Consider the following 22,949-nt stretch of genomic DNA (forward strand, 5'->3'; position numbering starts at 1 on the left):
CGAGGGAACTCTGGGAAGGGCGTAGTCGGCAGAAAGGTGACGGACCCCGAAGAGGAGTCGGTTCCCGGAAGTCTCTCCGTAGTTCCGGGCATTCAGATCGTGGGCGAAACGGTCCCCCACCCCAAAAGTAAAAGCGGAAGAGGGACAGGCGCTCCGTACGGTGCTTTGCACACGGTGAGCGCTCAATAAATACAATTAAATGAATGAATGACCATCTTTGGATATTCTGGACCGGTAATATGGAAACTACCACATGCCAGTTGCTCTCTTCCCTTTCTAAACTCACACATAGACACACACGCACACACACACACACACACACACAGGTGAGCGTGCACAAAATTACACACACCCACACACGCTCATGCCTCACATGCACATTCGCAGGCCGGACCCCGACGACCGGAGGCTGGACACGTCGTGCCTCGGGCCCCCGTCACCGAGAGGCCGGCTCCCTCTAAAAGGCCCAATTCCCGGGGGCATCGGAATGGCTGCCCGGCTCTGACGGTGGCAGGTTCTGGAGGGGGAGAACGGGAAGAGCTGTTCATTAAGAGATTGTACCAACCGCAATCTGCTACACTGGAGAGGGAGAACTTTACCCTCCTCGTTTTAGGACGCCAGGGGAAAGGCTACGGAGGGGCACGGAGCTTGGCGAGGGCGTGGCCTCTCGTCCGCCAGCTCTCCAGCGGGGCTAGGCGAGAGGCTGGGAAGCGGGGGTGGAGAGGGCGCCCCGGGGCCGAGAACCGCTACCCCCGCCGGGGGCACCTGCCCTGTTCTCTTTCACCTCTCTCCCTCTCTCCCTCACAGCCTCACGCGCAGTCGCACACCCCCGTCAGTGTCCGGTGTCACGGTGATCCGCTCTTGGAGGGCTCGGGGCTGTCACACCTGGGGAAAACTGTTCGCCAGCCGAAATGACATCCTCTTGGCTCTCTCGCTCTCCTGGGAAGAAGGGAGGCACGAGGTCAGGGCTAACCGGAGGAACCCGCGGCTAGGATTTGTTTTCCGGGGGAAAGGTCTACCCGCGACGTTTCCCTGAGGGTGCTGCTTGTCTGGGCTCCGCTCCCCAGGAGCCCTGGGGCCTGCTCAGCGGGGCGGATCAGCACGCAAAGCCGCCAGCGGAGACGGTCCAGAGAACTGGCTCGAGGGGAGCTCCCGTGGGCCCCGAGGAGCCGGGAGAAACTCTTCTTGCCCCTGGGGGAGAACGGGAGATCGGTCGATCAAATCGTATCTCTTGAGCGCTTACCGGCTGCGGAGCACTGGACTAAGCACTTGGGAGAGTCCAACGGAACAGAGTCGGGAGACACGTTCCCCGCCCGCAGAGGCGGCTAGGCTAGAGGGAAGAGAGACGGATGCCGGCCGGAGTCATTTCCCTGGAGGTTCCGGGCTAGGGCCTGGCAGGGGCCGAGACTATCCGGGCCTCTCCCCCTTCAAACCTTGAATCATAATAATAATTATGATGGTATTAAGCGATCACTGTGCGCCAAGCACCGTTCTAAGCGCTCGGGTTTGCCGGGTGGGACGTGGCTGTGACCCCACAGGTGGCCGCAAGTGGGCCGGGGGCCTCGGATGTCGGCCGGCAGCCCCGCCTCTGCTTCGGGTCCCCGGGGAGGCCGCCGGGCCCAGAGCCCGCACCGTCTGCCCCCAACCCCACCGTGGAGACCCTTACGGCCTGGCGGCGCCTCCTCTTGGGCTGGACGCTCTCCTGCCCGTACGCCGGCCACTGGAACGGCCGAGGAGCTCCTCGCTCCAAATCCTCCGAGTCGGAATCTTCCTGCAGGGGCAGGGCAAACAGCTTCTCGGGGTAGATCTCCTTCAGCCAGCCCTCGAAGAACACCTCCAGGCAGCGGCCGGCCTCCGCCACCTCAGAATCCGGCTGGGGCGGGGAGAATTTAAAAAAAAAACATTAATAATATTCGTTAAGCACTTACACGGGACAAGCACTGTACTAAGCACTGGGGTAAATACAAGGTAATCAGGCTAAACATAGTGCCTGTCCCGCTTGGGGCTCACAGTCTAAGGAGGAGGGAGAGCAGGTATGAAATCCACATTTTACAGATGAAGAAACTGAGGCACAGAGAAGCAAAATGACTTGCCCAAGGTCACAGTAGAAAGGTAACAATAATGATGATACTTGTTAAGCACTTACTATACGACAAGCACTGTACTAAGCGCTGGGGTAAATACAAGGTTGAACCCAATGTCTTTCCCTCACGGGGCTCACAGTCTAAGCAGGCGGGAGAACGGATATAGAATCCACATTTCACAGATGAGGCAATTGAGGCCCAGAAAAGCCAAATGATTTACCCAAGGTCCCACAGCAGACACGAGGTAGAGTCAGGATTAGAACTCAGACCCTCTGGCTCCCGGGCCAGTGCCTTTTCCAGTAGACCCCGCTGCTGGGTGGAATGAGGGGAGTCCTCGTCGGAGCCGTGGGAGAGGGCCGGGCGGGGACTCACGTAATTAAACTTGGCGCAGTTCCAGAACATGAGCCGCACGTCGGCCACCACTTCTTCCGGAGAGGAGTAGTGGGCGATGTCCTTCTTCTGGAGCTTCCTCCGAATAATGGACAGGTCCATCGGCCGTTTGATGATCTGGTAGTAATGCCGAGCCTGCGGGAGTGGGGAGGAGGGAGAGGGGGCAGGGTGGGGCCCGGGGAGGTGATTACAAAGCTGCTAAAACCCCACCTCCTCCAGGAAGCTCTACCCAATTAATTCCCAATGCCCCAAGTCGTATCCATCCAAACAGCATCCCCTCACTCTTCTACATAGGTAAAAATAATAATAATATCTATGGTTTTTGTTAAGCGCTTACTATGTGCCGAGCGCTGTTCTAAGCGCTGGGGTAGATACAAGGTAATGAGGTTGTCCCATGTGGGGCTCACGGTCCTAATCCCCATTTTACAGATGAGGGAACTGAGGCCCAGAGAAGTGAAGTGACTTGTCCAAAGTCACACTGCTGACAAGTGGCGGAACTGGGATTAAAACCCACGACCTCTGACTCCCAAGCCCGTGGTCTTTCTACTAAGCCACGCTGCTTCTTTACAGATTCCATTGTATGTTCAATGATTTATCCTGATCCTTCATCCTGGCATATTTGCCTATCTGTTTTGGGTTTTTCCAACCACCCCCAAGAGCTGTACGTCGTTTCGTATGCCCGCCTCACTCATTAAAAATTATGGCATTTGTTCAGTGCTTGCTCGGTACCAAGCCCCGAGACAAGCACTGGCGAAGCATAAGATAATCAAATCGGACACAGACCCTTTTCCACCCAGAGTTCACAGTCTAAGAAGGGGGAATTGTAGCAGTCGGAGCATTTATTAAGCACTTACTGTATGCAGAGCACTTTACTAAAAGCTGGGAGAAAAGACACCGGTGGGAATTAAACATGGGCCCTGTCCTTCATGGGGCTCATAATTTACAAAATCATACCTAGAGTGTCAGTTCCTTGTGGGAGGGGAGTTCTGTCTCATTTCTGTTCTTTTCCAAGAGTTTACTAACGATGTTTTGCACTCAACAGTTGCTCAATACATGCCACCAACCCCACCCCCACTCCTTCTACTATTACTAATAATGATGGTATTTGTTAAGTGCTTACTATGTGCCAGGCACTGTACTCACAGTCCCGATCCCCATTTTACAGATGAGGTCACTGAGGCCCCACCCCCGAGAGCTTTCCAGTGGTGCCAGCGCCACTGAGGGCTGCCTGAAGGACGCCGAACCAACCCTCCTTAGAGGAAGAGCTTATCCCGGTGGCGCCGAGGGCCCGAGAGGGCAGAACTTGCCATATTGTACACTCCAAGCGCTTAGTACAGTGCTCTGCACACAGTAAGCGCTCAATAAATACGGCCGAGCGAATGAATGAACTTACCAGAGGGCTGACGGGCTCGTGGAACGGAAGGCTGAGGCTGCTGCAGCACAGAGATAGCACCAGCTTTTCGCATTTCTGCAAAGACCAAAATCCACCCTGTGACTCTAGACTGTAAACTTGTCGTGGACGGGGAAGTGTCTGTTATATTGTTCTATTGTACTCTCCCAAGCGCTTAGCACAGCGCTCTGCCCACAGTAAGCACTCGATAAACACAATTGATTGACTTGTTGAGCAGGGAGGAGGGTGGGAGAAGGGAACGCTGCAAAATACCTGGAGATTGGGAAATCTTGACCCAAGCCTTTACCTTGCTTTGTTTTTTAAAAAAAATGGTATTTGTTAAGCGCTTATTATGTACAGTCAGGCACTGTACTAACTGCTGGGGTAGATACAAGAAAATCAGATTAGACACAGTCCATGTCCCACCCGGGGCTCACAATCTTAATATCCACTTTACAGATGAGGTAACTGAGGCACAGAGAAGTAATGTGACTTGGTGGATCCGGGATTAGAACCCAGATCCCTATTGACTCCCAGGCCTGTGTTCTATCCACCAGGCCATGCTGCTTCCTTTGTCTTATACTCTCCCAAGCGCTTAATACGGTGCTCTGCACACATTATACACTCAATAAATACCACTTATTGACTGATTGAGAAAATAGTGACCTAGCAGAGTATGGGCCTGAGAGTCAGAAGGACCCGGGTTCTAATCCCAGCTCTGCCATTGGTCCGCTGTGTGACCTGGGGCAAGTAACTTCGTTTCAGTGGGCTTCAGTTACCCCATCTGTAAAATGGGGATTAAGACTTTGAGTCCCACATGGGACATGGATTATATCCAACCTGTTTAACTTGCATCTACCCCAGGACTTAGTAGAGTGCCTGGCAAAAATACCATTAAAAAAACAAATCAAGGCACAGAACTCTGACAAAACTAAGCCACCCTAATCCATCAGCAGGCCACGGCTCCTGTCCCTGAACTAATAGTATGGGAAGCCAGGGCCCCACAGACAAAAACTTGCTCTTCCCCTCCCAGAACAGTCGTCACCGCCATAACAGGCAACAGAGACAACAAGGGGTTTTTTTATGGTATCTCTTAAGCACTTACTATGTGCCAGGCACTGGACTAAGCACTAGGGTAGATAGGAGCTAATCGGGGTGTACATAGTCCCTGTTCCACATGGCGCTCGCAGTCTTAATCCCCATTTCACGGATGAGGGAACTGAGGCCCAGAGAAGTAAAGTGACTTGCCCAAGGTCACACAGAGCGGACAAATGGTGGAACCGGGATTAGAACCCGGGTCCTTCTGACGCCCAGGCCTTTGCTCTATCCACTAGACCACACTGCTTCAGGGCCTTCTCCTAAGACGAGGGGAGGTGGGATGTGATGGGGGGGGCAGGGGACACCGGGGGGCGGGGGGCACCGGGGGTAGGGGAGAAAGGGACGCCCACCTTCTGGTCGTAGTCGTTCAGGCCCCGCAGGGTCCCGTCCTGGTGGGCGGCTCGGCTGTAGCGGGTGTTGTCACAGTCGTACTCCACCTCGGGCTTGGTCAGGTTCCGGCAGAGGGCACACACCCACTCCCCCCTGGGGGGCAGAGAGGCTCTGCTCAGGCCCACACAGCCCCCCACCCCACCCCGACCCACCTCCGGCTCCCCTCTGGCCCAGCGCGCCAGTTCCTCAACTCTTCCTCCACCCGGGGAGATCTGGCAGGGGCGGCCTAGGCGGGCACATCCAATGAGGGGGTCCAGGAACTCAAGTAGGAGACAGCGGCACCTGGCCCTGTGGGGATTTTCACTAGGGACCGTGGGGCGACGTAGGTAGAAAACCAGAGAGCGCAAAGCTCTCAGCTGCTTCCACCCAGGTCTCCGGGGCAGAGCTGTGGAGACAGTTGCTGGCAAGTCCCCGGGCTGGGGAGAGGCCTTTACCCCAGGACTGGGCTGGGGCTGAACGGGGGCAGAAGAGGGGCCAGGCTGGGGTTGGACGGGAGCAGGGTAGCGTCCTGGCTTTGAACTGGGAAGCTGAGCGGGGCCTGGGCCGGGGCTGGAGCTGGGGCTGGGCTGGGGCTGGGCTGGAGTTGGACTGGGACTGGGCTGGAGCTGGATCAGGGCCAAACTGGAGTTGGACCAGGGCTGGGACTGGGCAGAGGCCAAGCAATGCCCTGGACTCCCACTGGGAAGGTAAGCGTTGGCTGGGGCTGGGGCTGGGGCCGGAGCCGGGCCGGAAGCCGGACCAGGGCCGGGCTGGAGCCTGACAGGGGCCGGGCAATGCCCCGCACTCACACGGGGAAGCCGAGCGTGGGATGAGCTGGGGCCAGGCAGCGCCCGGGATTCACACTGAGAAGCCGGGCAGGGGCTGAACCTGGGTTGGGCCGGGGCCAGAGCTCGGGCAAGCCGGATCTGGGGTCGAGCAGGGGCCGGGCAGGGCCCTGGACTCACACTGGGAAGCTGAGCAGGGCCGGCACGTGGCAGGAGAGGTGGTACACTTTGGGGCAGTGGTCACAGCAGAGCAGCTCCCCGCCGTTGAGGCAGACAGCGCAGAAGTCCTCGTTCTCGATGGGGTCGGAGTCCTGGTCCAGGGACGGCCTCTTGCCCCCGGGGATCCCGGGGCCGAGCCTGTGTTCCCCGGGGTATACGTCCTCAAACCCGGGGGGCCTCTGCCCGCCAAGGAGACCCGTCAGGACCTTCCTCTCTTCGGAATCCTCGGGCTGGGGTTTCACAGGCTCTGGCCCACTGTCTTGGTTGACCTTGGGAGAGGAGCCGAGAGCAAAGAGACACAGTTCAGGGGGTGGTTTGGGCGCGGGGGGAAAGAGTGAAGAGACTCCTGAGAACTCAGGGTCCCTAAGCCTGGAATTTACAAGGCTCGAGGGAGAAGTAGCATGGTCTAGTGGAAACAGCAGGGGCCTAAGAATCAGAAGGACCCGGGTTCTAGTCCCGGCTCTACCCCTTGTCTGCTGGGTGACCCTGAGCAAGTCATTTCTCTTCTCTGGGCCTCGGTTAGCTCACCTGTAAAATGGGGATTAAGACTGTGAGCGCCACGTGGGACAGGGACTGTTTCCAACCTGAATAGCTTGCCTCTACCCCAGTGCTTAGAATAGTGCCGGGCACAAAGTGTGCGCTTAACAAATACCATTTAAAAGAAAAAAGGGTTCTCCATAAGGAGGACAGTAGCTGGGCATCTGGCCTCTGTCAGGGACCACTGAGTCAGCCAGACATCTCCCCCTGCCAGAGTGTGCTCTGAGCTGGCTGAACGGTAGCCGGGCACCTGGCCTCTGTGAGGGACCAATCAACTCAGTCAGTTTATCGTATTAATTGAGCACTTACTGCGCTCAATTAATTACTGTGCTCACTGTACTAGGCATTTAGGAGAGTTCACCGTAACAATACAACAGACATATTCTCAGCCTACAACGGGTTTGACAGTCTAGAGGAAGAAACAGACATTATTATAAATAAATTAAATTACAGATATGTATATAAGTGCTTTGGGGCTGGGAGTGGGGATGAATAAAAGGAGCAAGTCAAGGTGACGAAGAGGGGAGTGGGAGAAGAGGAGAGGAGGGCTTAGTCAGGGAAGGCCTCTTGGAGGAGATGGGCCTTCAATAAGGCTTGGAAGGTGGGGAGAGAAACTGTCTGTCGGATATGAAGAGGGAGGACATTCGACCCAGAGGAAGGATGTGGACGAGAGGTCGGCGGCAAGACGGAGGTACAGTGAAAAGGTTAGCATCAGAGGAGCAAAATGTATGGGCTGAGTGGTAGTAGGAGAGTAGTATAGGTGAGGTAGGAAGGGACAGGGTGATTGAGGGCTTTAAAGCCGATGGTGAGAGGTTTCTCTTTGAAATGGAGGTGGATGGGCAACCACTGGAGGTTTTTGAGGAGCGGGGAACCGTGGCCGGAATGTTTCTGTAGAAAAATAATCAGGGCAGGGAGTGAAGTATGGACTGGAGTGGGGAGAGACAGGAGGCTGGGAGGTCAGCAAGGAGGCTGATGCAGTAATCAAGGCGGGATAGGATGAGTGCTTGGATTAACTAAAGTAGCAGTTTGGAGGGAGAGGAAAGGGTGGATTTTAGCGGTGTTACGAAGGACGAACCGACAGGATTTAGTAGCGGATTGAATACGTGGGTTCAGCGAGAGAGAGAGAGAGAGGAATCGGGGATGACGCCAAGATGACGGGCTTGTGAGACAGGAAGGATGGTGGTGCCGTCCACAGTGATGGGAAAGTCAGGGTTTGGGTGGGAAGATAATAAGATCTGCTTTAGATATGTTAAGTTTGAGGTGCCCGGTGGGACATCCAATTAGAGATATCTTGAAGACAGGAGAAAATGTGAGATTGTGAGGGAGGAGAGCGATCAAGGCCGGAGATGTGGATTTGGGAATCAGCTGCATAAAGATGGAAGTTGAAGCCAAGTGAGCAAATGAGTTCTCCAAGGGTGTGGGTGTAGATGGAGAATAGAAGGGGACTCAGAACTGAACCTTGAGGGATACCCATAGGTAGGGGGTGGGAGGCGGAGGGGGAGCCCACGAGAATGAGCAGCCAGAGAGATAGGAGGAGAACCGGGAAGCCGAGAGGCAGTGTGGCTTAGTGGAAAGAGGACGGACTTAGGAGTCAGAGGTCGTGGGTTCTAATCCCAGCTCCTCCAATTGTCAGCTGCATGACTTTGGGCAAGTCACTTAGCTGCTCTGTGCCTCGGTCACCTCATCTGCAAAATGGGGATTGAGACTGTGAGCCCCACGTGGGACAACCTGATGACCTTGTATCTACCCCAGCGCTTAGAAGAGTGCTTGGCACATAGTAAGCGCTTAACAAATACCATCATCGTCGTTATTATTATTAACCAGGAGAGAACAGTGTCAGTGAAGCCAAGGTTGGATAATGTTTCAAGGAGAAGAGGATGGTCGACAGTGCTGAAGTCAGCTGAGAGGTCGAGGAGGATTAGGATGGAGTAGAGGCCGTTGAATTTGGCAAGAAGGAGAACACTGGTGACCTTTAAGAAGGTGGTTTCTGTGAAGTGAAGGGGACGGAAGTCAGATTGGAGGGGGGCAAGGAGTGAATTGAAAGAGAGGAACTTGAGGCAACTGGTATAGACAATTCGCACAAGGAGTTTGGGGAGGAATGATAGGAGGGAGATGGGGCGATACCTGAAGGGAGCCATGGGGTCAAGGCAGGGTTTTTTTAGGATAGAGGAGACGTGAGCATGTTTGAGAGCAGTGGGAAAGGAGGTACCGGAGACCGAACAGCTTAAGATGACAGGAAGGGAAGAAGGAGGAGGGGCAAGTGTTTTGATGAGGGGTGAAGGGATGGAGCCTGGTGCACCGGAGGAGGGGGTGGATTTTGAGAGGACGCAGAAGATCTCACGGAGTCTAAAAGTGTGACCCAAGCTGGCTGGACTGTAGCTGGACACCTGGACTCTGTGAAGGATCACTGAGTCAGCCAGACATTCCCCCCACACCAGGGTGGGCTCTGGCTTGGCTGCCCTCTGTACCCCCAGTCAACGCTCCCCCGGCTCCCACTTGTTCACTTGTTTGGATGTCTGTCTCCCCACTTCGAGACCGTGAGCCCACTGCAGGCAGGGATTGTCTCTCTTTGTTGCTGAACTGTACTTTCCAAGCACTTAGTAGAGTGCTGTGCACACAGTAAGCGCTCAGTAAGTACGAATGGTTGAATGAATGAACACTTTTTTTAAAATCACGGTATTTGTTAAGTGCTTTCTATGTGCCAGGCACCAAATTAAGCACTGAGAAAGAAACAAGCTAATCAGGTTGAACACAATCCATGTCCCACGTGGGGCTCACAGTCTTAATCCCCATTTTCCAGATGAGGTGACTGAGGCCCAGAGAAGTGAAATGACTTAGCCAAAGTCACACAGCAGACAAGTGATGGAATCAGCATTAGAACCTGTGTACTTGTTTTGATGCCTGCCTACTTGTTTTGTTTTGTTGTCTGTCTCCCCCTTCTAGACTGTGAGCCCGTCGTTGGGTAGGGATTGTCTATCTGTTGCCGAAATGTACTTTCCAAGCGCTTAGTTCAGTGCCCTGCACACAGTAAGAGCTCAATAAATACGACTGAATGAATGAATAAACCTAGGTCCTTCGATTCCCAGATCCACGCTCTCTCGCTAGGCCATGCTTCATCTCGCTTGATTGCCGTATAAACTGGAAGCCACTTGTGGGCAGGGAATGTGACTACCAACTCTGTGGTACTGCACTCTCCCAAGAGCTTAGTACAGTGCTATGTACACAGTGAGTACTCAGTAATTGATTGACTGATTCTCCACTCCAAGAGACAGGGAAAGAGGAGGGAGGACATCCCCAGATTATGGGTATCCCACCGCAGGGACCCTAGCTTGGCAAGGGGGAGAGGGAGTTTCCCCAACCTCCCCTGCACAATGTGAGGAGCGGGCCCTCAGTCTGGAGGGGGTCCCTGGGGAGGGCCTCTGTGCAGTCAAAAGGGTGGCAATGTGGGAAAAGGTCAAAAGGCAGCAGGCTCACCACCGGAGAGACCTCGGAAATCTACCGCGGGGCATCCTTGTGCCCCACAGGTAATAATAATAATAATAATGGCATTTGTTAAGCACTTACTATGTGCAAAGCACTGTTCTTAAGCGCTGGGGTAGATACAAGGTGATCAGGTTGTCCCACATGGGGCTCGTAATCTTAATCCCCATTTTACAGATGAGGTCACCGGAGCACAGAGAAGCGAAGTGACTTGCCCAAAGTCACACAGCTGACAAGCAGCAGAGCCGGGATTAGAACCCATAACCTCTGAATGCCAAGCCCGAGCTCTTCCCACTGAGTCAATTGGCGGGTGACTGGACGGGACATGGAATCGATATACGGGGGGGTACACTGACACTCTTGACTACCTATTACCCTATTACCTATTACCATTACCCTATTTATTCATTACCCTATTTATTTTGTTAACGAAATGTACATCGCCTCGATTCTATTTAGTCGCCATTGTTTTTACGAGATGTTCTTCCCCTCGACTCTATTTATTGCCAGTTCTTGTCTGTCCGTCTCCCCCGATTAGACCGTAAGCCCGTCAAAGGGCAGGGACCGTCTCTATCTGTTGCCGACTTGTTCATTCCAAGCGCTTAGTACAGTGCTCTGCCTGTAGGAAGCGCTAAATAAATACTATTGAATGAATGAATACCTCACCCCGTGGCAGTGAGCCCTAAAGGGGCAGAGCTTGATCAAAGAAACGACAGCATCAGCCACACTGTCCCACAGGGTTGTTTGTAGCCGAGCCAGGTGGGACCGGGAAGTTAGTAAAGAATGACGAGATCCCTTTTTATTTTTCATTTTCTTTCATTCAGTCGTAATCACTGAGTGCTCACTGTGTTCAGAGACTACAACGCAACAATAAATAGACACGTTCCCTGCCTACAACAAGCTTACGGTCCTATAAGGGGAGATCCCACCCTCCCTGTGAGATAGAGTGAGGCAGGGATAATTATCCTCACTTGCCAGGTAAGGAAACTGAGGTCCAGAGAGGTTAAGGGAAATGCCCGAGGTGGCCCAGCAGGCCGGGGCAGAGCGGGAAGTCGAACCCAGGTCCACAGCAGCAGGAAGGAGAGGGAAGATGGGGTAGATAAGGGTTTACCTTGATGGCCATGGTGGAGGTCTGAGCGCCGCACTCAATGATCAGCAGAAACGTTCCGTCCTGCTGGCCGTTCTGGGGCTGCAGTTTGAACACGGGCAGCTCTCCCGAGGGGGCGGCGGCCCCACAGATTTTCAGCCGCTCCAGGCGCACGTAAGGGACCTTCAGCTCCTTGTCATAAACCCTGAAATAACAATAATAACTATAATAATAATTCATGATAATAATTAAGGTAGTTACTATGTGCCAAACACTGTTCTAAACACTGGAGTAGATAAAGTTAGGCAGGTTAGCCCCAGTCCATGTCCCTCATGGGGCTCACACTCTTAATCCCAGTTTTAAAGATGAGGTCACTGAGGCCCAGAGACGTGCCCCACCTCTCTGGGCCTCAGTGACCTCATCTGTCAAAAAGGAATAAAAGCTCCGCATCCCATATGGGACATGGACTGTGTCCAACCTGACTAAATCGCATACACCCCAGTACAATGCCTGAGCCATAGTCACGCTTAACACATATCGTAAAAAAAAATGCCAGAGCTGGGATTAGAACCCAGGTCCTCTGATTCCCAGGTCCATGAGCATTCCACTAGGCCATGCTACTTCTCCATCTGACATCCCCAACCCCTAGGGCCAAAGCGTTTTGGCTGCGGGGTTTTGCCGGAGATCCAGCGATCAGCCCGGGATCGTGGGGAATCAATCAATCAGTCAATGCTATTTATTGAGCACTTACTTAGAACAGTGCTTGGCACATAGTAAGTGCTCAACAAATGTCATCATCATTATTATTATTATTATTACTATTTGCAGAGCACCCAGCTAGAGCAGTTCACTGTGACTTCCAGCTTGTACCCTTCCCCCTGCCTGGGATTCCCTCCTCTTTTCAGCTCTCCCCATCTACAGTGTCCTGGAAAGCCCACCTCCTCCAGGAGGCCTTCCCCAATTCATTTTTCTTCTCCCCACGTCATACCCTCCCTGCTGCACTTTGGCTCCACTTCAGCAGCCCCAGCTAAGCAGTGTGGCCTAATGGATAGAGCCCGGTTCTGGATGTCAGAAGGTCCCGGGTTCTAATCCCAGCTCTGCCGTTTGTCTGCCGGGTGACGTTGGGCAAGTCACTTCATTTCTCTGGGCCTCAGTTACCTCATCTGTATAGTGGGGATTGAAACTATGAGCCCCATATGGAATATGAACTATGTCCAACCCGATTAACTTGTATCTACACCAGGGCTTCGTACAGTGCCTGGCACATAGTGAACACTTAACAAATACCATAAAAAAAAGAGAACCACACAGTGTGGTCTAGTGGAAGAAGTGCAGGCCTTGGAGCCTGAGGATCTAGGTTCTAATCCTGGCTCTGCCATTTGCCTGCTGGGTGACCTTGGTCAAGTCACTTAACTTTTCGGTGCCTCGGTTTCCTTAACTGCAAAATGGGGATTCAATACCTGTTCTCTCTCTTACTAAGACTGTGAACCCCATGTGGGACGAGGACTGGCCTAATTAACATGCAGCTACCTCGGCACTTAGAACAGTGTTTGACACATAGCGCTCGATCAATCATATTTATTGAGCACCTACTGGGTGCACAGCACTGTACTAAGCACTTGGGAGAGTACAATACAACAGAGTTGACTGATCTCTTGCCTGCCTACAACAAACATAACGAATATAATTAAAAACCCAGATGTAACACTTCTGTAAATATAGATTTACTGTATTCTTTGAGTACTTTTTCATCCACATAACCACCTTTCCAATCTCTTTTCCCTTCTATCTATAATGATGTGGTGTCTGATTTGTCATCTCCTTTGCTAGGTACCCTTAAGCTCCTTATGGACAAGGAATACTTTTTAACTGTACTATATTAAGCACTTATTATGTACCAAGCACTGTTCTAAGCGCTGGGGTAGATACAAGATAAGCAGGTTGTCCCGTGTAGGGCTCACAGTCTTAATCCCCATTTCACGGGTGAGGTAACTGAGACCCAGAGAAGTTAAGTGGCTTGTCCAAGGTCACCCAGCAGACAGGGGGAGGAGCCGGGTTTAGAACCCATGACCTCTACTGTTCTCTCCCAAGGGCCTAGTACAGTGCTCAGTAAATAGTAAGTGCTCAATATATACCAGTTACTGTTTGCTAGTGTACTCTCCCAAGTGCTAAGTAAAGCGCTCTGCACACAGGAAGCACTCAATAAATGATGGATCGCCTTGAGGGCTAGGAATCACTCACTCATTCATTCATTCAATGAAGCAGCGTAGCTCAGTGGAAAGAGCCCAGGCTTGGGAGTCAGAGGTCATGGGTTCGAATCCCAGCTGTGCCACTTGTCAGCTGTGTGACTGTGGGCAAGTCACTTCATTCATTCAATAGTATTTATTGAGCGCTTACTATGTGCAGAGCACTGTACTAAGCACTTGGAATGAACAAGTTGGCAACAGATAGAGACGGTCCCTGCCGTTTGACGGGCTTACACTTCACTTCCCTGTGCCTCAGTTCCCTCATCTGTAAAATGGGGATTAAGACTGTGAGCCTCACGTGGGACAACCTGATGACCCTGTATCTCCCCCAGCGCTTAAAACAGTGCTCTGCACATAGTAAGTGCTTAACAAATACCAACATTATTATTATTATTCAATCCTATTTATTGGACGCTTACTGTGTGCAAATCACATTGCTAGGCCCTTGGAAGAGTACTATATAACAAGAAAACAGACACATTCGCTACCCACAATGAGCTTACCGTCTAGAGGGGGAGATGGGCATTAATAAAAATAAATAAATGACAGATATATACATAAGTGCTGTGGGGCCGGGAGGGGGGATGAATAAAGGGAGCAACTCAGGGCAACACAAAAAGGAGTGGGAGAAGAGGAAAGGAGGCCTTAGTCGGGGAGGAGGTGGGCCTTCAATACGCCTTTGAAGGAGGTGGGGGAGAGTGTTTTCTAACTCTCATAATCTCCCAAGCTCTGCACGGGTTGACTGGCAGACGGGGGCGGGGGCTATCACACTGTTAGAAAGCCCCTGCCACCCCCAGCCTCCCACCGAGCCCGCTCCCCCCAAACCCCAGTTTGGGGGGCAGGAGAGCGTGCCTCCATCCACACCTGTTCTCGTTGGACAACTCCCCCAGCAGCCACATCCAGCGAGACGAATTCCCGGCAGCCCTGGCTGGATCCTACCCAAGCCCCCCCGGAGCTTCTTCTTCCATTTCTCCTGGTTAAGGAGTCTGAGAGCCTGAAGGGAGAGACTCTTTTCGGTGCCATCAGCAATGAACTTTCCCATTCTGAGAATTACAGAAAATGCCAGAGCCATAAAGCATTCCCTGACCACAGGACTCAGAGCCGGCCGGCCGGGGGCTCCGACGGCTGCCGTTTTATTGAAGTCACCTGGAATTATCCGAGAAAGGGCAAACTTCTGTCCTATTTGTGCAACTCACTGAGGGCTTTAGGTGCCAACTTTTCATCTTGAGCCCAGGGACGGAGCGCAGGCAGGATGTCTGGGAGCAGAGATTTATGGAAGTAAAGGCTTCCAGAAATAATATAAAGATGCAGCCCCACTTTTGAGGCTTTTTGATTTTTAATGCATTTTTTTAAGAGCTTACTATGTGCCAGGCACTGTACTCATGGCTGGTAGATACAAGTTACTCGGGTTGGACGTTGTCCATATCCCATATGGGGCTCACAATCTCAATCCCCATTTTACAGATGAGGTAACCGAGGCCCAGAGAAATGAAGCGACTTGCCCAAGTTCACACAGCAGACAAGTGATGGAGACAGGATTAGAACCCGGGTCCTTCTGACTTCCAGACCCATGGTCTATCCATTCGGCTATGCTGCTTCTCGAGGCTTCATCAATAATAGTAACAATTATTATTATTATAATTGTGGTCTGTTCAGCACTTGTCCCGTGTCAAACACTGGTCTAAGCATTGGGGTAGATTCAAGGTCATCAGGGAGGATGCAGTCCCTGTCCCACTGGGGATTCACGATCTAAATAGGAGGGAGAAGAGGCACGGAATCTTCATTTGGCAGATGAGGACACCGAGGCACAGAGAAGTTAAGGGATTTGCCCCAGGTCACACAGCAAACAGATGGCTAAGTGGGGATTAGAACCCAGCTCCTCTGACTCCCAGGCCCAGGCTCTTTCCCCTAGGCCACTCTGCTTTTCTGTAAGTGACTGTAAATTCATTCATTCGTTCAAAAGTATTTATTGAGGGCTTACTGTGTACAGAGCACTGTACTGAGCGCTTGGAAAGTACAATTCGGCAACAGATAGAGACAATCCCTACCAAACAACGGGTTCACAGCCTAATAGGGGGAGACAGACAACAAAACAAAACAAGTAGACAGGCATCAATAGCTGTGGAAGAGCGGATGATAGAATCGGAAGAAAAGGGTTTAGGAGTGCTAAGCATTTAACACAGTGCTCTTCACATGGTAGGCGCTCAAGAAATACCATTAGTTGCTTGACTGACTGAATGCAGATCTCAGAAAATCACAGGCAAACTAGACCGTGCCGTGGACCTGCTCGTAGCAGAAGACACACTGCCCAAGCCGACCACACAGTGCGGTCTAGTGCATAGCGCACGGGCTTGGGAGTCAAAAGGACCTGGGTTCTAATCCTCGCTCTGCCGCTTGTCTTCTGAGTGACCTTGGGTGAGTCGCTTAACTTCCTCTGTTCCTCAGTTCCCTCATCTGTAAAATGGGATTCAAACCCTATGTAGGACGGGGGGGGGGACTGTGTCCAACCCGACGATCTCGTATCTCCCCCAGGTCTTAGAACAGTGCCTGACGCATAGTAAGCACTCAACAAATACCACAGTTCTTATCGTTGTTATTATTTTTTTTCACTCGACCATAGTTCGGGACTAAACAGACCAGCGTCCTTAAATCAGACCACCTCACGCAGCTAAACAGGTGCTGCTGGCAGAGTTCAAGGCGTTCCCCAACCTCCTGGTATTTGTTATTTGTTAAGCGCTTCCTACGTGCCGAGCACTGCTCTAAGCGCTGGGATAGATTCAGGGGGATCAGGTTGTCCCACGTGAGGCTCACAGTTAATCCCCATTTTCCAGATGAGGTAACTGAGGCACAGAGAAGTGAGGTGACTTGCCCACAGTCACACAGCTGCCAAGCGGCAGAGCCGGGATTCAAACCCATGACCTCTGACTCCCAAGCCCGCGCTCTTTCCACTGGGCCACGCTGCTTCTCTGGGCTCATCCTACCTTGATACGATATCAATCGGGCCCAACCTGGGCCTCTCCCCTCCACCTCGGCCCCCCCAAGTTCAACTTTCATTCATTCATTCGATCTCATTTACCGAGCGCTTACTACGTGCAGAGCACCATACTTGGGAAAGTGCAATACAACAATAAACGGCGGCGTTCCCCGCCCACGACGAGCTCCCGGTGCTAGGCCGGCCCAGCCTCCGCTCGGAAACACTCGGACCTTTTGGGGCTCCAGTGGAGACCTGAGAGGATCTGGGGGGCCGGACACAGAGGGTGACTCTTGCCCATGGATCCCAACTCCCAGGGGACCCTCACCCCCACACACGAGCACCAAGGAAACAGTGTGGTCTAGAAGCAGCGTGGCTTAGTGGCAAGAGCCCGGGCTTGGGAGTCGGAGGACCTGGGTTCTAATCGCGGCTCCGCCTCTTGCCTGCTGTGTGACCTTGGGCAAGTCACTTAACTTCTCTGTGCTTCAGTTACCTCATCTGTAAAATGGGGATTAAAAGTGTGAGCCCCACACGGACAACATGATTACCCTGTATCTATACCGGCTCTTAGAAGCAGGGCCAAGAGAAGCAGCGTGGCTCAGTGGAAAGAGCCTGGGCTTGAGAGTCAGAGGTCATGGGTTCGAATCCCAGCTCTGACACTTGTCAGCTGTGTGACCGTGGGCAAGTCACTTAACTTCTCTGTGCCTCAGTCACCTCATCTGTAAAATGGGGATTAACCGTGAGCCTCACGGGGGACAACCTGATGACCCCGTATCTACCCCAGCGCTTAGAACAGTGCACTGCACATAGTAAGCGCTTAACAAATACCAACATTATTATTATTATTAGAACAGTGCTTGGTACATTGTAAGCACTTAACAAATACCATCATTATTATTATTTTTATTAGATCATGGGCCAAGGGAGTCAGAGGATGTGGGTTCTAATTCCAGCTCTGCCACTCGTCTGCTGTGTGTCCTTGGATAAGTCACTTTACTTCTCTGGGCCTCAGTCACCTCATCTGGAAAATCTGAATTAAATCTGTGAGCCCCTCATGGGACACGGACCGTGTCCAACCTTGTTTCTACCCAGCGCTTAGTTCAGTGCCTGGCTCTTCTTAGGCGCTTAACAAATACCATTTAAAAAAAAAAAAGTCCTGGGGAATAGACCCAGGCCCCTGGCGATAGAGGGAGTTGTTTTACCTGATATTCTGATTTCTCTTGGGGTCGATGTCAAATGATTCCTGCTCAGCTTTCCCACAATCTAGGAGAGAAGGGAACAAAGAGCATCCGCGGTTGCAATTCCGGCGTTGGGCCTTTCAAGCCAACGGCTCCCTCCCTTCGCAGACGAGCTCATCCTCCTCCCATTCCCCGACCTGGCCCCAGGCCTCCTTTCTCCGGGGAATGAACGACCGAGGCGTAGGGTGGCTCTCTGGACACAGCACGGGCCCGGGAGCCGGAAGGACCTGGGTTCTAACCTCTTCTCCGCTGCATGTCTACTGTGTGACCTTGGGCAAGTCATTTCTCTTCTCTGGGCCTCAGTTACCTCAACTGTAAAATGGGGATTGAGACTGTGAATCCCACGTGGGACGCGGACTGTGTCCGACCTGATTTGCTTGTATCCACCTCAGTGCTTAGTGCCTAATGAATACCACAGTTATTATTATTATGGAGTTATGGTTATTATAGAGTGGGCTGGTCCCATCCTACCCCACCCACCAGGGGCCCGGAATCCAGAGTATGGGACTGTTCCCCCCAGCCAGAACGAGACCCTCGTCCCCCGTTTTGTTCTCAGATTGGACAGGGCAGTCATCCTCCTCCTCCTCCCCTCTGTCACTTCTGGAAGCCCTGGAAGGAGACTAAAGGCTGGGGTCCATCCTCGGTTGGGCAGGGAAAGCGTCTGCTGATTATGGTATTTGTTAAGCGCTCACTATGTCCCAGGCATTGTACTAAGCGCTGGGGTAGATACGAGCAAACCGGGTTGGACACAGTCCCTGTCCCACGTGGGGCTCACAGTCTCAATCCCTATTGTACAGATGAGGTAACTGAGGCACTGAGAAGTAAAGTGACTTGCCCGAGGTCACACAGCAGACAAGTGGCAAAGCCTGGATTAGAATCCATGACCTTCTGACTCCCTGGCCCGTGCTCTATTCACTATACCATGCTGTTTCTCATAATAATTACGGTATTTGTTAAGTGCTTACTATGTGCCAGGTACTGTACTAAGCGCTGGGGTGGTTCCAAGCAAATGGGGTCAGACCCAGTCCCTGTCTCACGTGGGGCTCGCGATCTCGATCCCTGTTTTACAGATGAGGTAACCGAGGCACAGAGGAGTAAAGTGACTTGCCCAAGGTCACACAGTAGATAAATGGTGGAGCCAGGATCATGACCTTCTGACTCCCAGGCCCATGCTCTATCCACTCTATTTACACCGTAAGGCACAGAGTAAGCGCTCGATAAATACCATTCACTGATTGATTGAATCTAGATCCACCCTGGTACGCGGCAGGAATATCGGCACCTTCTAACCCCGAAGACCCACGGGACCAGCCATGGTACAAAATCTCCATCCGCCCACCCCAGGGAAGAAGCAAGATGGTATTTGTTAAGCTCTTCCTATATGCCAGTCACTGTACTAAGCGCTGGGGTCGATACAAGCTAATCAGGTTGAGCACAGTCCATGTCCCACATGGGGCTTCCAGCCTTAATCCCCACTTTCCAGATGAGGGAACTGAGGTCCAGAGAAGTGAAGTGACTTGCCCAAGGCCACACAGCAGAGCTGTGGTGGCGGAGCTGGGATTAGAACCCTGGTCCTTCTGACTCCGGGACTTTTGCTCTTATCCATTAGGCCAAGCTGTGTTCTATGTGGGGACAGCCTGAACGTGGATCTGGGTAAAAAGGGCCAGTTTTTGGAAGCCCATCGCGCGTCTCCCTAGTTTATCTGTACCTTCTGGATCCCAAAACTGCTTGAGCGCCACGGGGGGCAGGACGATGGGGGCTGCAGGCGACTCGGCCCGCGGCGGCTTTTTGACCGAGAGGTTGATCGGCTCATCGAGCATCTTCTGCGCCGGGAGATCCGATCCGTCCTGAACGTCCAGACAGCTGGCCACCGGGTCGGGCCCCGAGGAGTCACTAATGGGGCTGAAATTCTGGTTTTCCATCTTGAGAGAAGAAAAATAAGGCCCAGAGGAGGACCCGGGAATGTTGCCAGTGGCCGTTCCTCAGTCATATATCTGTAATTTACTTATTTCTATTCATGTCATCTCCCCCTCTAGACTGTCAGCTCCTCGTGGGCAGGGAATGTGTCCGTTCACTGCTGTTTTGTCCTCTCCCAAGTGCTTAGTACAGTGCTCTGCACACAATAAGAGCTCAATAAATACGATCGACTGACTTAGGCACATATCCATAATTTATGTATTTCTATTAATGTCTCCCTCTCCAGACTCTAAGCTCGTTGTGACAGGGAATGTGTCTGCACTCACTAAATACGATCGAATGAATGAATGTTTACTGTTGCGCTGTACTCCTCCAAGCGCTTAGTACAGTGCTCTGCACAAAGTATGTGTTCAATAAATACGACTGACTGACTGACTGACTGACTGACTGAATGAACGAAGGAAGGAAGTGGGCCTGGCTCAACCATCCCCTGGGGCGAGGAGATGAGCTGAGGACCCCGGGCCTTCCCCGAATGAGCCGCGGGAGTCTCACCTTGCACTGGGAGTTCCCGAGAAGGCCGTCCCCCGTGGGCGGCAACTCGCTTCCCCCTCCCGGGCGCAGGATGGCCGGAGCTCGGGTGAGCGCGGGGCCGTAGACGGGCAGCAGCTCGGGCTGGACCTCGGAGGCGAACGGGGAGTTCTGGGGGCGGCCGGCCGACAGGCTGGTCACGCTCTGGATCTGAGGCTCCACCGACCGTGCGGGCCGCGGGGATGTCAGCTCCCTCTCCAAGGGGCCGGAGAACCCCAAGATGCTCATCGAAGCCGCCCGCTGGGGAGGCAAAGGGATCGTCAACTGGGGCTTCTCCAACGTCGTTGGCTCCGGGACGCGGAAGCTTTCTGTCAGGGACCGAGAACGGGGATGCTCGCTTGGCAGTTTTGGCAGGTAATAATAATAATAATAATAATAATGTTGGTATTTGTTAAGCGTTTACTATGTGCCGAACACTGTTCTAAGCGCTGGGGTAGACACAGGGGAATCAGGTTGTCCCACGTGGGGCTCACAGCCTTAATCCCCATTTTACAGACGAGGGAACTGAGGCACCGAGAAGTTAAGTGACTTGCCCAAAGTCACACAGCTGACAAATGGCAGAGCCGGGGTTCGAACCCATGACCTCTGACTCCAAAGCCCTGGCTCTTTCCAGTGAGCCACACTCGGGGCGCCAAGGAGAACTCAGGTACTCACCGCCCCCATCCTCCTACCCCATCCTGGGCCCCTGTATACATGGCTTTACGCTCCATTCCTTTTGCCGACCTGTAATTTACTGCAGTGTCTGCCTTCCCCACTAGATTATAAACTCGGTGAGGGCAGGGATCGTGTCTATTAATTCTTACTACATGCTGTACTACACTGTACTAAGCGCTGGGGTGGATACAAGCAAATGGGGTTGGATGGAGTCCCTGTTCTGGGGGGCGGGGGTCACAGTCTCAATCCCCTTTTTACAGATGAGGTAACTGAAGCACAGAGAAGTGAAGTAACTTGACCAGGTTCACACAGCAGACAAGTGGCGGAGCCACGATACACACACACACACACACACACAGTAGTTATGTATAGTAGAGAGGGACAGTATTAGTAGGACACGATTTTGAGTTATTTTCCAGCGGTGGTGACGGTTTGCACAGAGCCATCCACACTCTCTCAGCCGGGCCACGCGCGACCCTCAGCAGACACGGCAAAATGGCCCTTCGTGGGCTGGGGGTGCCATCTGTTGCCATGGGACAGATTATTACTTTCTCCGTACCGACGGACTGCCGGAATCGCCATCTTTCCCATCCCTTCTGAAGAACGCAAAACCCCACTTCATCGCTCCACTGATCTTCCCAGTCCCCGTCTCCACTAAAGAAGTGGGGAGTCTCACGCTCCACGGCTATCGAAACCAGGATCGGGAGAGACCAGCACGGTGGACTCGGCCACCCAGACGCGGGACCGGGAAGATGCCACATCTCCTAAGAGAAATGCCGCTTTACGTTTACGCTCCGCTAATTAACTAAGCAGCTGGTGCTCTAATGAAAAATGATGACGGAGGAAATAAGCAGTTGATCAGTGCACGTAAACTGCAGTGAATTTGTCGGCTCAGACGGCTGGGAGTCCTGAATTACATTTCTGGGCAGAAACAACGAGGGCCTTTGGGTTGGGAAATGCCTGGGGTGGGAAAAGAGTATTAGGTCACTTTGGGTGAGGAAGGAAGATGGATGAAAAAAAGAACTGACTGATTGACAATAGGTAAACCACAGGAATGCTCTCGGTGGCTAAATCTGCTTCCTCTGGTTTTCCTTGACCAAGGCCAGGGAGATGACAGAAAAGATGTGTTGTGTAAAGTTCAAACGCCATCGAGCAGGAGAGCCGAAGGTGGAGACGCTTTTGCTGCTTCCGGGACGCAGCGTGGCGTAGCGGATAGAGCACGGGCCCGGGAGTCAGAAGGTCATGGGTTCTAATCCCGTCCCTGCCACTTGTCTGCTGCGTGACTTTGGGCGAGTCATTGCACTTCTCTGTACCTCAGTTACCTCGTCTGTAAAATGGAGATTAAGACCGTGAGCCCTCTGTGGGACAGGGACCGTGTCCAACCCAATTTGCTTGTAATAATAATGTTGGTATTTGTTAAGCGCTTACTATGTGCCGAGCACTGTTCTAAGCGCTGGGGTAGGTACAGGGTAATCAGGTCCCATGTGGGGCAAACAGTCTTAATCCCCATTTTCCAGATGAGGTAACTGAGGCACAGAGACGTTAAGTGACTCGCCCAAAGTCACCCAGCTGACAAGCGGCAGAGCCGGGATTAGAACCCATGACCTCTGACTCATAAACCCGTGCTCCTTCCACTGAGCCATGCTGCTTCTCTATAACGTTGGTATTTGCTAAGCGCTTACTATGTGCAGAGCACTGTTCTAAGCGCTGGGGGAGATTTACAGGGTAATCAGGTTGTCCCACGTGAGGCTCACAGTTAATCCCCATTTTACAGATGAGGGAACTGAGGCACAGAGAAGTGAAGTGACTTGCCCACAGTCGCACAGCTGACAAGTGGCAGAGCTGGGATTCGAACCCATGACCTCTGACTCCCAAGCCTGGGCTCTTTCCACTGAG

General features: G+C 52.6%; 1 protein-coding gene across 4 annotated transcripts in view; it reads right to left on the bottom strand.

Moving 5' to 3' along the window:
- Nucleotides 1–200: 200 nt before the first annotated feature.
- TRIM66 (tripartite motif containing 66) overlaps nucleotides 201–22,949 on the bottom strand; it is a 100,447-nt gene continuing 77,698 nt past the window's right edge. For 3 of the 4 annotated variants that reach the window (XM_029060921.1, XM_039911377.1, XM_039911376.1), the window contains 10 exons: nucleotides 20,364–20,639; nucleotides 19,603–19,816; nucleotides 17,859–17,919; nucleotides 11,464–11,644; nucleotides 6,297–6,604; nucleotides 5,313–5,445; nucleotides 3,868–3,942; nucleotides 2,457–2,609; nucleotides 1,667–1,873; nucleotides 201–939 (listed from right to left, as the gene is read on the bottom strand). In XM_029060921.1, coding sequence (XP_028916754.1) covers nucleotides 880–939; nucleotides 1,667–1,873; nucleotides 2,457–2,609; nucleotides 3,868–3,942; nucleotides 5,313–5,445; nucleotides 6,297–6,604; nucleotides 11,464–11,644; nucleotides 17,859–17,919; nucleotides 19,603–19,816; nucleotides 20,364–20,639 — 1,668 coding nt within the window. In that variant the 3' untranslated portion in view covers nucleotides 201–879. The remainder of the gene's footprint in view (nucleotides 940–1,666; nucleotides 1,874–2,456; nucleotides 2,610–3,867; nucleotides 3,943–5,312; nucleotides 5,446–6,296; nucleotides 6,605–11,463; nucleotides 11,645–17,858; nucleotides 17,920–19,602; nucleotides 19,817–20,363; nucleotides 20,640–22,949) is intronic. The other variant, XR_005659835.1, reaches the window with a different exon arrangement.

Source organism: Ornithorhynchus anatinus, chromosome 3, assembly GCF_004115215.2.
Source record: "Ornithorhynchus anatinus isolate Pmale09 chromosome 3, mOrnAna1.pri.v4, whole genome shotgun sequence".
NCBI lineage: Eukaryota > Metazoa > Chordata > Mammalia > Monotremata > Ornithorhynchidae > Ornithorhynchus > Ornithorhynchus anatinus.